Source organism: Phocoena sinus, chromosome 4 (genome assembly GCF_008692025.1).
Source record: "Phocoena sinus isolate mPhoSin1 chromosome 4, mPhoSin1.pri, whole genome shotgun sequence".
Classification (NCBI taxonomy): domain Eukaryota; kingdom Metazoa; phylum Chordata; class Mammalia; order Artiodactyla; family Phocoenidae; genus Phocoena; species Phocoena sinus.
Window position 1 is genome coordinate 29,213,197 of NC_045766.1, and position 16,201 is coordinate 29,229,397.

Consider the following 16,201-nt stretch of genomic DNA (forward strand, 5'->3'; position numbering starts at 1 on the left):
CGTATCGGTGTTAGGTACCTTGTCAGCGTCTCACACAGAATACTCTAGATTTCAGAGAACATCGGTTTCACAAATCCCAAAGGTTTTAACTGAAATATTTCTAACTAGGGATGTTGGTGATATGAAGATGATCATTTCCCTAGATGTAGCTATCAGGAAAACTCATGGTTACAGGAAGAAGTAGAGCTACCTCTGCATTCTGGGGCTGGGCCTGAGGGCTGAGGGCTTTAGTGGCCAATTTCTCTCCTAAGCAGAGAACCCGAGGTTTAGGAGACTATCTCATATGTAGGCTACTTTGATTTTGATAAATGAAGCCCAGGGCCTGGCTAGGTTAGATTAGAAAGAGAGTAAGAGGGAGATGAATTTCTCTGTATAATAATAGGGGAGGTATTTGGAGGATGGGGGATGTGTTGGAGAGTGCAGCTCAAGATGGGGTCCAGAATAATGTGAGGAGAGGAGAGAAGCCAAGAGAATGTGGAGAGGAAGAATACAGAGAAAGAAGTCTTGAGGGTGAGAATAAAAAGCAGGAGAGCCAGAGGTTCTCGGCCATGCATAGCGGAGGGATAATTAAAGACAAGGGCATTTAATGTCAAATGGTAACAACAAATGGTGATGCTTTCACTGTGTAATAATAATAATAAAAATCCTCTTACTTGCCCCCCAAATTTCACTTGAAATCTATGACCCACAATGGCCTTGATTTTGTGCTTGGTTAGGTGAGTCCTAAGAAATGGGGGTGTGTTCCAATTTGGAGCTGCACAGAGACATGAGGAGATACCAGCCACAGGAGGTGAGGAGCCAGAAAACTGAGCAGAAGCAGGAAATGAGAGTTGGAGATGGCTAGAAGAAACTTAGGCTCTCAAGACTCCTTGGAGATATTAGAAGGTAGGGGGAAGGCTGAGCCTTCTCCCACTTGAGTCATTGCTATTTAGGGAAATTAATTTTGCATCTAAAGTGACAATGATATGCATGACATAGATACATTTCTAAGATGTCAGAAAATTTGGAGAACGATATGAAACAATTTTAACTAAGAACTGACAATGTCCAAGGTATTAGTAAATGTACCGTATGTACCTGGAGCCCTGGCACCGAAGGAAACCACAGCCTTAGGGAATAGGAAGTGACTGGCTGGCTTGTCCCAAGACCCAGTTAGTAACCCCAGGGGGCTGCTCTGCTGTCCCTAGATGTTCCAGGGAATACAGACCAGCAGCTGCATCATTGCTGGAGTACTTAAGTTTGACCTCAAGGGGAGGGGAAGACTATTTGAGTCCATCTGTGATGGGTTTGGAGTGAGTGGCTAGAGTTGACAGCTAATGGTACCAGGTTCCGTGGTACAAGTAGGATAAATCTTTTTTTAAAAATAAATTTAATTATTTATTTATTTGTCTGTGTTGGGTCTTCGTTGCGGTGTGCGGGCTTCTCGTTGCGGTGGCTTCTCTTGTTGCGGAGAGCAGGCTCTAGGCGTGCGGGTTTCAGTAGTTGTGGCACGTGGGCTCAGTAGTTGTGGCTCTTGGGCTCTAGAGCACAGGCTCAGTGGTTGTGGTGCACGGGCTTAGTTGCTCGGCGGCACGTGGGATCTTCCCAGACCAGGGCTTGAACCTGTGTCCCCTGCATTAGCAGGCAGATTCTTAACCACTGCGCCACTAGGGAAGTCCCAAGTAGGATCATTCTTAAGGGGAGCAGCTTTCTGAAGAGGCTAAGAGTGAGGGGCTCTGGAGTCAGAGCCAGGGGTTCAAATCCTACGTTTAACACTTCCTGCTTGTTGGAAAGTTCTTTACCTTGTTAATCCTCCATTTCTCTATAAAATGGTGATAAAATAGTACCTCTTTCATAGGAAAGTTGTGTGGGTTCAATGAGAGATCCATGCAAAATACTAAGCATAGCATCTGGCACATAAGGACTTAATAAAGGTTAGCTATAATCATCATTATAGAAATGTTACCATAAAGTCCACTTAATTTGACGCCTTATAATATTATCATTTATGTAGATGTATCCCCTGAAAGATAACTCTGGTTTCTTTTCATCTCCACACAACACTTGGCATGGTTCTAGGAATATCATAGGCATTTTTTTTTTTTTTTTTGCGGTACGCGGGCCTCTCACTGTTGTGACCTCTCCCGTTGCGGAGCACAGGCTCCGGACGCACAGGCCCAGCGGCTGTGGCCCACGGGCCCAGCCTCTCCACGGCATGTGGGATCTTCCCGGACCGGGGCACGAACCCGTGTCCCCTGCATCGGCAGGCGGACTCTCAACCACCCGTGCCACCAGGGAAGCCCTAACTTTAGGTTTTGTTTGTAAATTGGAACAACCATTATGGAAGACAGTATGGAGGTGCCTCAAAAAGCTAAAAATAGAACTACCATATGATCCAGCAATTCCACTCATGGATATATATCCAAAGAAAGTGAAAATACTAATTTGAAATATATACATGGACCCTAAAGTTCATAGCAACATTATTTATAATAGCCAAGATAAGGAAGCAACCTAAATGTCCTTCAACAGATGAGTAGATAAAGAAGATGTTACACACACACACACACACACACACACACACACACACACACACTGGAATACTACTTGCTATAATGAAGAATGAAATTTGCAACCACACAGATGGACCCAGAGGGTATTATGTTTAGTAAAATGACTCAGACAGAGAAAGACAAATACTATAATATCACTTATATGTGAAACCTAAAAAATAAAACAAGCTAGTAAATATAACAAAAAAGAGACAAACTCGTGGATATAGAGAACAAAATAGTGGTTACCAGTGAGGAGAGAGAAGTGGGGAGGGGCAAGATAAGAGCAGGGGATTAAGAGGTACAAACTACTATGTATAAAATAAATAAGCTATAACGATGTATTGTATTGTACAGTACAGGGAATAAAGCCAGTATTTTATAATAACTATAAATGGAGTATAATCTATAAAAATTTTGAGTCGCTATGTTGTACACCTGAAACTAATATAATATTGTAAATCAACTGTACTTCAATTAAAAAAAAATATGGCGTGGCATATAGGAGGTATTCCACAAAACCAACCAACAAAAAAAAACAGGAAAAAAAAGAGCAAACATTAGCCTCACAGTCCTGCATGAAATCTTTGGGACTTTTCTTTCTCCCAAAGCATTTACCTGGCTGTGTTGGAGCAACAGTGGAATAGTTTGTTTGCACCCCATGAGCATGAATAGAATACGGCCTTGAGGCATTGTTTTTGAAGACAGCATAGAGTTTCTCGCCAGGGCTAAGAAATATTATGGGACCTAGGAAATAGAAAAAGGAAAATGTGTGGATAGTTGTTATTTATTTTAAATTATGAGTCATCTGTCCCCTTAAGTATATACACAGTGACTTATTCTTTTCCTCAACATGCGGCCAAATGAAACGAAAACACATTTAACAAATGGACCATTGCTGGTTTATGACACATGGTTTTTGCCTTTAAGTCATCTAGAATTTTATAAGCTCCAGCTCTAGAAAACTTACTTCGATGAGCATCAGTTAATACCTATGAAAACACTCAATGTAGAAGTGGAACACTTTATTTTCTTTCTTGAACAACCTCATCATTTAAGCCTTTTATTCTTTTCCCCTTTAAGCCTAGTGGAGGATTGGGAGAAGCTGCAAGGCATCTTTATTGACCCAGGGCAATTATCTCTCTCACAAAGTAAAGACCCTTCATTTTACTCTCTCTCCCTTTCAACCCAAGCCAAGAACTAGAGGTATATAATTTGTTATAAAACTTCTTTCCATCTGGAGGCAGGTTGAATCTGTGACTCTAAAAATTCTGAAACAGAGATGAACTAAGCAGAAAGAACTCTCCTTAAACTTGTGCTATAATTACTAAAATCAGAGCCTTGAAGAGACTTTGTGGACATTAGATGCTAGTGAAGTAAAGCAACTCTTTGCCCCCCATGGCGATTCTACCTTCTCAAACACTATGCTTGTTTTTCCTTTTCTAAAAAGGGTGGTTTTTTTGTATAAATAATAAAGGAATCTAGAGGGTCCTATTTTGTTATTTATCTTAGTACATTTGGCCAGAATCCTAGAGAAAACAAATATGATGCTGTGACTAAAGATAAGAGCCCACTCAAAAGCACTGGGAACTGGATAGAATAGATCTCCCTCCAGGGGTTGCAAAGCCCAAGAGGTTGATGAGGAGCCAAGAAAAGTAAAAGTTTCTCCCCGTCAGCACGAACATCCATCTTCTCAGGGTTACAGTCAGTGATGAGAGATAAAATCTCTAAAACTGTAAACTGGCGAATATTCTTTTGATGGCACAGAACATGTATAAATGGCGTTTATAACCCCACAAGCTATGAAATAATTTTACCAAGGAGTCCGAGGTGATTTGCTTTTGCCTTCTGTGTTTGGAAGGAAGCATCTGTGTATTCAAAGTAAACTGGTTTTTTGTAAATTCCTCCAGTTCTGTTTGGGCCTTGTTCGAAATAGAGCCGGGATTCACTGTACAGAGAAAGTAGATACACAAAGAACGTTTAAATTGAACAGTGATCATGTGAAAAGAAAGCAAGAACCTACATGCATCTGTTTTAAAGTACTTGTAATTTATTTATAAAAACAATGCATACTCATTGTAGAAAATTTGGAAAATAAAGAAAAATATGACAAAGAAAGTTAAAATCTTCATAATCCCACCATCTCTATATAACCACTGTCAACATTTTGCATGGATATTTTTTCAGTCTTTTGTCTATACATGTGTATACAAGTGTCTGTCTGTATACTACCTACTAGTTTATCTACACATCTTCTTTTGGAATAAAATTTTAAAAACACTTGTCTGATTTTTTTTTAAGGCAGGTAGTAACCAACATTGCTTTTAAAACAACTGTGCTGAGATGCTATAGTATTGAGATGAGAGATGTCATTCTTGACTTTTTAATTCTATTATAATAACATAAAATGGAGTCCCCTGAGAAAAAGTGTTCCCTAGTAAGAAGTGATGCTGAGACATCATCAAATTTCATAGTCAGGAGAATCATGCAAGCCAAAAGAATCTATTAATTCATACTTATTTTAGTCAATATAAAATGAGAGTTGAATCTAATTTTTGCTCTACGCCCAGATAGCCTTTTCACAATTAATACAAAATTTCCACTACATAGATTGAATTTACTGATGAGCTTAAAATGTAAGAAGAGAAAATATTCGCCTGATATAACATTCTTAGTTTTCTTAAATTTTCTGCGAGTAAATTAGAAAAAAAGTACTATGGGAAACATTATTTTTTGGTGGTTATGGAACTTGGTATTTTCTGACATAAAACTTTCATTCAATAGACCAAAAGAATGAAAACTCCTGTAATCTTCAAACTGGTAAATATATTTAGCAGATGGGCCATCAGAAAAACTTTTTGTGCACTTTTAAATGCCAATGTCACAGCAATGTATTTTAGTCTTAGTTTTTGGTTATTAAAGAAGCAGTTGGTAATATATCCTTAGGTGTTATTGAGTAAAAAATATTTATTTAAAATTATTTAAGGATGTCATAAGAAATTATTAATTATATCCTCAGATCTTAGCAGGAAAGTACCAATTCCACATGAGGAATATTTTTGAATTTTTGTAAAATTGCTCTTGCTATCTTACAAAAATTATTTTATAATTATGAGATATTTAACAACACAGCTGATAACACCATCCACTGTGCTGTTAAATATCTCATAACTATAAAATAAATCCATTTAAAAATTGAGCTCTAAGAAAAAGATAAGCAGTATGCTTTTCTTGGCAGTGGCTTCCAAGGCTTTTAGAGAAAATCTTTGTGTAACAATGATCCTTAGGCTCAATATTTTCCAATAATTGTTATAATTATTTTCCTACCTTTATTTTATCAGTATCTTTTTATTATAGATACCTCAATCTTTTCAGGAGTAGCTAGGTTATGAAAAAGTCCAATTATCTTTATTTAACTATAAATATTTTAATTGCTGAATCATTACCTTCCAGCTGCTGCTAAATTATTTCCAGCAAAGAAATCTATACCAGATGGAGCATAGTTCCAAAAATTTCTTCAGCAGCAATATAATAATGTAAAACTTGTGTCCCAATAACATCTGTCGAAGGGTTTTGGCAACTCCTTACATTATGAAAATATTAAAACATTTTTCTTAGTCCATATGTATTTTAAAAATTGTAGCCGACAACACTGCAACTTCCCCTTCCTTTGAGAAATTTGAGGTATTTTATTTATGGAAGCTGTGTAAAAACCTGAAATGTATGAAGCAAGTATAAAACACAGGAGGCCAAGATGAATGTTAGAGGAACATATATTAGTGGAGAATAATAACAAACATTGGAACAGCTCCTACGTGAATAAGGCACCTGCCTAATGAGAGGAATTCGAGAGTCTGTTTAGCCAAAAGTATTTTCCCTTATGGGTCTGAAATTGTTACCATTAATTACTAATGAGTTAGTTGGTTTATTAGATTAACTAGTTGGCAGGCAGGAAGAAAATCAAGGCAGGTACATTTCCATGAGGGCATCAGTCCTGTGTTTTGATTTTAGAGTGACATTGGTGGGAGAGTAAATTAACACAGACTTTTTGGAAGAAAATTAGGTGGCATTTGTTAAAATGAAAAACACTTCCATTAAAAAATTTCACTTCTTGGGCTTCCCTGGTGGCGCAGTGGTTGAGAGTCTGCCTGCCAATGCAGGGGACACTGGTTCCTGCCCCGGTCCGGGAAGATCCCACATGCCGCGGAGCGGATGGGCCCGTGAGCCATGGCCGCTGAGCCTGCGCGTCCGGAGCCTGTGTTCCGCAACGGGAGAGGCCACAACAGTGAGAGGCCCGCATACCGCCAAAAAAAAAAAAAAAAAAAAATTTCACTTCTTCATAGTTAAGCAAGACACATATTTGCACATACATAAAAAGATAGAAATAAAAAGGGGTTAGCTATAACACTGTTAGTGAACCAAGAAGGTGAAAGCTATTTAAATATCTATCAGTAGGCAAATGGTTAAAAAAATTAGGCTATGTCTCAAATATGGAAAACTATACAACTGTTTAAAAGAGTAAGTTAGAGGTATAGGGAATATCATGGAAAAGATTTCAAGGCATATGGATGAGTGAAGAAAGCAAGCAGCAGAATAAAGAAAAGCCTATTATATAAAAATAATAGCCTATTTTTTAAAGTTATATAATTAAATAAAACTTATATGCAGTGTGATCTACTTATGTAGAACAAAACACAAAACAATAGCTGTGCATTTTTTATTTCTACATGTTCATATGTATTGTATGAAAATGCATGGTAAACAGGTTTACAGGTATTCACGCAAACTTGCTTACAGGGATTATTCTCTGGAGAGGGAACTGGGATGGTAGTGGGGTAGGGTTAGACTAATGGTCTATTCTTAAACCATTTCTCTAAAGGTGAACACAAAATCTGATTCTTCTTTTTCTTTTTTTGCTAATTTTGGTAGTGTAAACTCTCCCCCTTGGCCAATTTGAAGCTACCACAAGTTTATCAGCTGGCTTATTTAATTCTCAACTCTCTGGAGGTCCTATGAGGTGGCTCCCAGATACCATATTAGACTTTCACTCTTTCTGTCTGCTGCTGCCACCAAATTCTCCCTCCCTCCTTCGCTGCCCCCTGCCCCGGCTCCTTCCTCTTTCTTTTCTTCCTTTCTTTCCAACAAGTCTATTCATGTATTCTTATAATTCCTAAAAACAAAACAAAACAAAAAACAAACAAACAAACAAACCCCAAAACTGTAGGTCACAGGAAGAGAAGAAACACGGGAAGGCTATGGGGTCCATCAGCCAAAGAACTTTCAGAAGCTTTCGCAACTGTGCCTAGCCTGACCCTATATTTTTCTGCAGAGTTGAGGAGGAAAGACCTGATTTAAAGGCAAGATCTGTAAACGAGGTAAATAGGAGGAGTGGGGCTGAGTGTACCTTTTAACCTTTAAAACGTATGTTAAAACAAATTCCTTTCTAAGTGAGAACCTTTTTATCATTAAATTCTGTCGAGTTATTATAGCTGTGTGTGGGTCTCCTTTTTCTCACAACTCTGGGAGGGACACAGCACATAGGAAATCCCAATAAATACTTGTTGTTTAGTTGTTTAAATAATTAATTGAAGTATGATGCTAACCAACGTATGGGACTTAGAAAAAAGAAAGGTTTTTCTCAGAGAAGTAAACCCCAATTTTTTTTTTTTTTTTTTTTTTTTTTCCGGTACGCGGGCCTCTCACTGCGGTGGCCTCTCCCATTGCGCTCCGGACGCGCAGGCTCAGCGGCCATGGCTCACGGGCCCAGCCACTCCGCGGCACGTGGGATCTTCCCGGACCAGGGCACGAACCCCTGTCCCCTGCATCAGCAGGCGGACTCTCAACCACTGTGCCACCAGGGAAGCCCAGTAAACCCCATTTTTGTACAAAAAAAGAAAAAAATTCTTCAGTTCTAGTAACAATCATGTTTACTGATTGAGAAATAAAACAAAACATTTACATGATTATATGTAGAGTTTAGTCATATTTAAGAATAGAGAAGATCAATAACTTCATAACAGGCCTTCCTATCATTAAATGTGAAGTGTGATTGAACAGGGAAATAAACTAAAATAAGGAGGTTTACTGGGTACTGGATTAGAATTACTTGGTCCTACATAATTCCTGGCTCTCATAGGGTTTTGGGTAAGTGTTTTAACCTCTTGGAACTTGTTTTCTCAATTAAAAAAAAAAGTGTGCGTTTCCCTGGTGGCGCAGTGGTTGAGAGTCCGCCTGCTGATGAAGGGGACGCGGGTTCGTGCCCCAGTCCGGGAGGATCCAACGTGCCGCTGAGCGGCTGGGCCCGTGAGCCATGGCCGCTGAGCCTGCTCGTCCGGAGCCTGTGCTCCGCAATGGGAGAGGCCACAACGGTTAGAGGCCCGCGTACTGCAAAATAAAATAAAATAAATAAATAGTAATTTTAAAAAGGTGTAATAATACATGCTCTGTCTGACACTCAGGGTTTTCTTGTAAGGCTCACCAGCTAATGAATATAAACTTCTTTTTTGTAAAAAAAACAACAAAAATAATCCCTATATACCTAAAAGGGTTTATTACCATAAAGTTAAAGGTGTCAGAGACGTGGGTTCTAGTCCTAACTATGTCACTGACTTTCCAAAAGGCAATCTTATCACCTCCCCAATAGCAGTTTCCCCCATTTGAAAGATGAGGCATTTGTAATAGGTCGTAACCCTGGGAGTCCCCTGACACTGTATTATGTAAAAGGAATAAATCCCTACCATGTATCTGACAGCCCAGCATCCACTCTCCAGCACCCTTGGCCACCAAGAAGCCATCTTGCATTGAGGCAGGGAAGACAGTAATGGCGTCTTTTCTGTGATTCCGAGAGATCAGAGTTTGTCCGTGGGTAAAGATGGAGTGTGTGTCCAACACACCTCCCATGCCAATAAAATACTACTTGACCCTGTCCTCTGCACGCATGGTGAGATTGGGCAGATTTCCATACATGTATCCATTTATTGCTGAAAACAGATGTAAATTAACCTATCGAGCATGTTAGATCAAGGCCACATGGTATACATTCTATGCATTTTCTCATCACATAAGCCTGGCAGTATCATCTTTGTTCTCATGCATAATCTACGACAGGACTTGACTTGTTTTCCCAAAAAAGAGGCCATAAGCATTGTTTCTGATTAAAGCTGAGGAGCACACAAATTTAGAGGCAAGAGGAGGAAAAGTAAGCTAAAAAGTGGGAAACAGTGAAAAGGGGAAAAGAATAGAAAGAAGCTAAGTCCATGGAAGAAGAAAACAAGAATAAAGGTGACTGAGATAACAGGAGCATCTTTTCTGAAAGGTTCTACATAGAAACACATTTCCATAAGATATCTGGTCAGTTATGTCTTTGTTCTTCTATAATATTTTATTACCTTAAAATTACATCTTTGCTCTGCTGTCACCACCTACTTTTGATCAATATCAGATGTTAGAAACAAATGCATCTGTTTAACTTTACTTGCTGTGAGACTTTGGAAACCAAGAGGATTTACTAGATGACTTGCCTATCAACCAGCATACCTGGGGTAAAAAACTGGGAAATAAAAACTCATTTAAACCAACTCAAACAAAGGGAAATCACGAAATAGAATCATAGAAGTTAGAATTATAGGATATAATGAATGAGAAAGTTCTTTATAATCTTACAGCACATGAGATTGCTCTCCCAGAAGCTAGAAACTCTAGCATTAACTTGGCCAGATTCAGTATATATATTAATATTGTCATCGATATACCAGCTACGGTTCTCCAGTTATAGAAAACATCAGAACGTAAGACTCGTGGATATTTTTTTCCACGTCTCTATCCAGGGTTCCTGAAACAAAATAGCAAAACAGCAGAACTTCCTCTTTGCAGAAATTCTTTTCGCTATGAAATAAACTAGTGATTCTAACTGATTCCACTCAAAATGTAAAAGGAAAATCTTGCACCTCCACAGACAGAAGCCTAAGGAACTGAGCATGCAAGGAACAGACAGCCTCTCATCTCCCTGTTTCCTCCCACCCTGTGGGTTCAACACTTCTCTGTACAAGGGTGACAGAGTTTTGTGTGAAGGTGGCTAAGGTGACGATTACTGGGTTTGACTACCATCTAGTGTCCAACCTGCACTCCTGGACTTGAATGGAGGCATTGGACTCAAGATTGCCATCTAGAGCTCAGAGTTCCAGTGGCAACGTTACTTTCTTGACTGGAGAATCAAGGTCAAGCCAGGCAAAGAGAGGTCATTTGATAGCAAAATTCCACTGGAAGAGTGAGGGAGACCCCACGTATCCCGGTTGGCTCTATTGCTATAATGAGATTTTTAAAATGTAACCTCTTTTACAAGTCAGAATTGGTCCAAGAAGTCCTGAAGCCACATCTTTTAGAGTTTCTACATGGGAGTGGTACATCTGTGTCATGCAGTTAACTGTCATTGCGACAAGGCCCCTGAGTTTCTTCTACAAACCACCGGTAAGTATACCTTGCCCCTGGTTCTAGCCGGTCATCTTCCTTTTGCGGGCCTGTAGTGTTATCAGGATAGAGAGCGCCTAGAAAACAACCTGCAGTGTGGTCACAGTAACCACCGGACGACACTGTTTTGCATGTGATCCACGCTTTCTCCATTAAGTCATGAATGGATGTTAATTTGTATTTTTAGAATAAAGTGTGCATCTCCACCTTCCTTTCTCCTGCCTCCTGTCTCCCTAGATCCCCCTTACTTGGTTTCTACCTGAATGCCCAGCTTGGCCAGTTTCCAGACTAAATTGGAATGAGTCAGGCAGCATATTAACAGACTATCATCACCTTTATTGATAGATTCCACAAATATTTACTGTGTACCTACTATGTGCTAGATCTTGGATACAGAGAGCTAGGATCCTGAGTTGCCCTCCGTATTTTCTATACTGCAAATCAGGCTTTGGGACCCAGGGCCTCAAGAGCCTCCATGTTATCTACAAGCTGCCCACAGGCATCGGGAAGTGGCCTTCTGCATATTATACTGAGCATATTATACCTTATGCTTACTTACATATTATACCTTATAATACTGCATATTATACCTTAGTCTGAAGCTGGCATCTTGCTCTCTTCTTTTCCTTTCTCTCCTAGAATCTGGCTTCAGATCTCCACCTCTGGAAGCTGGAATCTGATAGTTATAGGTAACATTCCTTCATTCAACAGAAGACTTTGAAGCGTGGCCAACCTATCATTTATCATCTTTTGAGACGACCTTGCTCCATGTTGAACACAAAACCCTATTTGGTAGCTTTCTCTTCCCTTCCTTTTTCCAACACCATCAGGCAGCTGTGAGTGTGAACGTTTAGGGGAGAAGATACTTACTGTCTGGAAAATAGTGACTTCACCTGACAGTGGTGTTTTCCAAGAAGCTAATCCTCATTCGCTAGGAAATGGAAATGAGATGAAGGTAGAACAATATTTCTGCCAACCTAACATTTAGCTCATGAGTGTCTCCTACCCATCCCCCAATTATTTATTTATTTACATAAGAGAAAAGTGTGTTTTCTTTTCCAGAAATTGCACTGGGTGCAGGGGGGAGGGTCCACTCATTTCAAATGAGAAATTACAGAACAATCTGGGATATAAAAATTAAAGAGCTCTGAAGTAAAAGTCTACATTCACCCCAAACTACTCCTAGTTCACGATTACCTTGCTTTTCCTGAGGTTTTGGTCTCATGCCCTTCATAAGCAAAAGCTCAGGAATCTAAGGAAAGGGGACCCACTTACCTTCGTTTTCTTTAGTGCAGTTGGTTCCGTGAGGATGGAAACTATAGTTTCTTGAAGCAAAAATTTTCACATGTACACAAATGAGGTCTCCAGTCTCTGCTTTCATGATTGGACCTAAAAATCCCAACCAGGATGGTTTTTCAATGATCGTTTGAAATGTATCATCCATGTACTCAAAATACAAAGCCTTTTTATAAACAGGTCCTATCCTATCTTGGCTTTGTTTTAGATATGTTTGGGACTGAAACTCTCTGTAAACAAACAAACAGACAAGAACTTGAACAATGTTTGACTTGAAAGAAAGCAGTGTTAAATCTACTGAAACTAGAAGTAAGAAGCGTTACAGCCTAATTTTATAGAGCAAACCCAGACACTGGTGAAAATCTAGAAGGAGTCAAAAACAGGGCAGTAGGCAAGGAGAAGTTTGGAAGTTCTGGTGAAGAGATCAAATGCAAATGTAGCAAGTAATATACATGGTATTTCGGTTTAAATGACTTACCAAATTCTTTGTACTGAACCACGAAAGGTTTCTAACCCTACCCTGAGGTTATTTTCGCTCTCAAGCATCAGATCAATTCCTACAGGTTAAGATTGTTTACACATTTCAATGATTCGTGGATTTGTTGGTAGAATTGGGGGCAATTTGGCACACAAGCAGAGTAAATCAGAACCCGACTCATAACCTCTAGATTCCCTTGTCCCAATGATCTGAACAGAGAAATCAAGAAGAGAGCTGCAATTTTACAATCTCTGCCATAGACTCCACGTGAGAAGGAAAAGCGTTGTTTTACATCTTAAGCACCACTCAAACAAAATCGATGATAAATACAGAATTAGAGATAATCCCTGAAATATGCATCATGAAGGCAAGAGTGGCAATAATCCCAGGAAGGAGCAATTTCTGATTTATATTAACAGCTGTCTTCCATGTCATGCTTATACTAAAAATTCAAAGGAAGCGGTTCTAATAGCAAATGTGCCCTGAAAGGGTCAATCATGGAAAATTCTTTAGCAGCATTTTATCAGTGAATAATAATTATCAACGTTTGCTTCTGATAGCAGCTTTTTCAGTGTGAAGGTATTACTTACTGATCTTCTGAAATAGGCATTTCATTGAGCGTATATTTACCAGTAGAAGCATCACTCCAAGTAGTTTCTCTAATGCCTATGTAGTAGTGCCTCTCTATTGTCCAACCTGGAGAACTAATAAAAACCAGAAAGGTCAGTGGTAAAAGGATCTTCATTTTCAAACCTTGCTCCTGGATAGGCTAACTGAGTGATGTTTGTCTTCCTTTATTTGTGTTTGTTTACATAGATCAGGGTTGCAGAAGAGCTCATCAAACACTTCATCTACATATATGTCATTTCCATTCCAAATGCATTTAGTTTTCATTAGTCAGGCCAGGTGAAATGTTGCACAACACATAGAGAATACTGGTTCTTGACACAGTGTACGATGCCAATTAAGAGCTTGTTGAATTACCGGGTAGATGGGCTACCCAGATCATCCATCAACCCCTAACGATTCTTATCTATTTCTGGATTATAGGAATCACCTCTAGTCTAGTCTAGTCTACAGACAGCCCCCGCTTTCTAAATTCATTATGTTACCAAATCAGGTTTATTTGCCCGATGGGCACCAAGTCAAACGCTGAGACACCAAGGTTTGCGTCAAAGAAAAGGTTTTCTCGCAAAGCGGTCAAGTGAGAAGAGAGAAGAACAAATCTCAAATCTGCCTCCTCAAAGGCGAGGGGCTTGGGATATTTAAGGGATAAAGAAACAGGGTGGTCTGAGACTTGGGGGAAGGTGGTTGGAGGTAGGAAAAAGGTGAAGTAACTGTCGTTCTGCGCAGGTAAAAATGAGCTTCGTGTTTCTTCATGGGACACGTGTTCAGAAAATTGTGACATTAGTATGTTCTGAGGGTGGAGTTTTTGGCCCTCTGATGTCAAAAGGTCACCTATCAGACACTTGAGCAGGCCCAGGTGAGGGATCGGTGGTCTCAACAGGTTTGAACTGGATGAGAGATGACTCCTTGTTCCTGAAAAACAACTTGGGCACACACCTTAAGGCTCGTATGCCGGAGGTACTATTTATGGGGGGTGGTGAAGTGAGTCTTGTGGTACCTTGTCTAAGCTACATAAAGCTTGGTGGGTATGCAATTTTGCAAGAACAAAGTGAAGACAGATTACAATTTTCTAATACCTAGACAAGCTAGTTATTGTCTAATGGATCTAACTGATAACTCTCCTCAGTTTCAAGCAGCTGTATCAAAGCTGGCAATGAACAACACACTAGTTTGCATTGTTTAAATTTTTATGTGGTATTTTCTCTACCCCGAATAGATTATAACTCCAATAGATTAGGGACCACTTCTTTTTGTTCTGTATATCTCCCAGAGATGTCGAGAAATAAATGTTACATTTTAGGGGGACAAATAAATAGAGTGCCTTGGCCAGGATTACAAAAGTGAGGAAAAGAGTAGGAGTCTTCATTTGCCATCGATCTGTGGATCGTCATATATTGGGATATCTATTACTATGAGGTGTTGTTTGAGACTCTACAATTTGAAAGCCACAGTGGTTTCAACAGTCAGAGTGCCGCTCTGATTTAGGTCTAGAAACCCACACTTAGAAATATTAAGCCAGCAGATATGGCATGTATTGTTCTGCAGCTTGGTTTTTATTCCTGAACTACAAGTCTTAGAGACCTTTATACATCACTACCTAGATGTCTACAGCTTTCATTTTAATTGCGGCATATTTTTTTCTATCATGAGTGTACTCCATTTATTTTTTAAAACACAAAAGATCAAAGTGTATTTTTTTCTGGGAGTTCATACAGATAAATATGCATACTTAAGGACATAAAGTAAATACAGTTCTGAGAGGAAGAGAGAGGATTATTATATTTAAAATGTTTTTTTATAAGGAGAGCACATTTCCATTTACTTGATTTAAAAAATCAACAAAATATTTGCAATTTGTTTTCTTTTTTGCATTAAAAAAATGAGGCTATAAATATTTTCCTTATAAGCAACAGTTGCTAAATTCTACACAGGTCAAAACATGCAGGCTGGGGCTTCCCTGGTGGTGCAGTGGTTGAGAGTCCACCTGCCGATGCAGGGGACACAGGTTCGTGCCCCAGTCTGGGAAGATGCCACATGCCGCGGAGCGGCTGGGCCCGTGAGCCATGGCCGCTGAGCCTGCGCGTCCCCCGGAGCCTGTGCTCCGCAATGGGAGAGAAGCCACAACAGTGAGAGGCCCGCGTACTGCAAAAAACAAAAAAAACCCATGCAGGTTGTCATATCACAACGTTTTTCACATTTGTGAATCCTTCGGAGGGTTGTAAGAGGAAGCTGGGGAAACCGCCCACTGCTTTGGCAGATTTTTATGTCACCAGTAGATGTTGGAAGAAATTCAGAAAAGCTAGGCCTAGAGGGACCATGGTGGGTGGAGCAATCACCCACAAGAGAGCCATGAGGAAGGGATTCACATCTCTCACCCTTTGGGAAGCAGTTGAAAGGAGTGGGGAGAAGATGCAGGTCAGACATGATGCGTTTCACTAGAGAGGAGTTAGGGATGGGCTCTCTGACCTAAGTGAGGAGATCCAATCGGGCTGGAATTGTTGGACGCTACAGTCTCCCACATTTTGCTCTGGGTATGTAAGAACCTTATAACCTTCCCTGTCACTGTGACCTAGACCAGCTGCTGTAGAAGGATCCACCCATCAGGCAGGGGGACAGGATGCCTTAAATGGGTTTTCAGATGTCCCTTTATCGAAATTCTATAGCTTCCTTCCTCTTTCTTTTAGGAACATTAATTTTACTTTGGAATGTAGACAATAGAAGAGCCATTCAGCTGGGGTACTTTTCCCTCAGTAAGTACCCCAATAAGTTCAAAGAAGTCTAATGTATTCACTTCAAATAGATC

At 39.8% G+C, this 16,201-nt stretch overlaps 1 protein-coding gene across 1 annotated transcript; it reads right to left on the reverse strand.

The window, feature by feature from the left end:
• Positions 1-139: 139 nt before the first annotated feature.
• Positions 140-15,822, reverse strand: LOC116752590 (ceruloplasmin-like). Its single transcript, XM_032629379.1, is given in 8 exon segments — positions 140-246; positions 3,150-3,278; positions 10,194-10,297; positions 10,299-10,362; positions 10,861-10,951; positions 10,953-11,074; positions 12,273-12,596; positions 15,774-15,822. Coding segments are annotated over 8 exon segments (990 nt in total).
• Between the last annotated feature and the right edge of the window lie 379 nt (positions 15,823-16,201).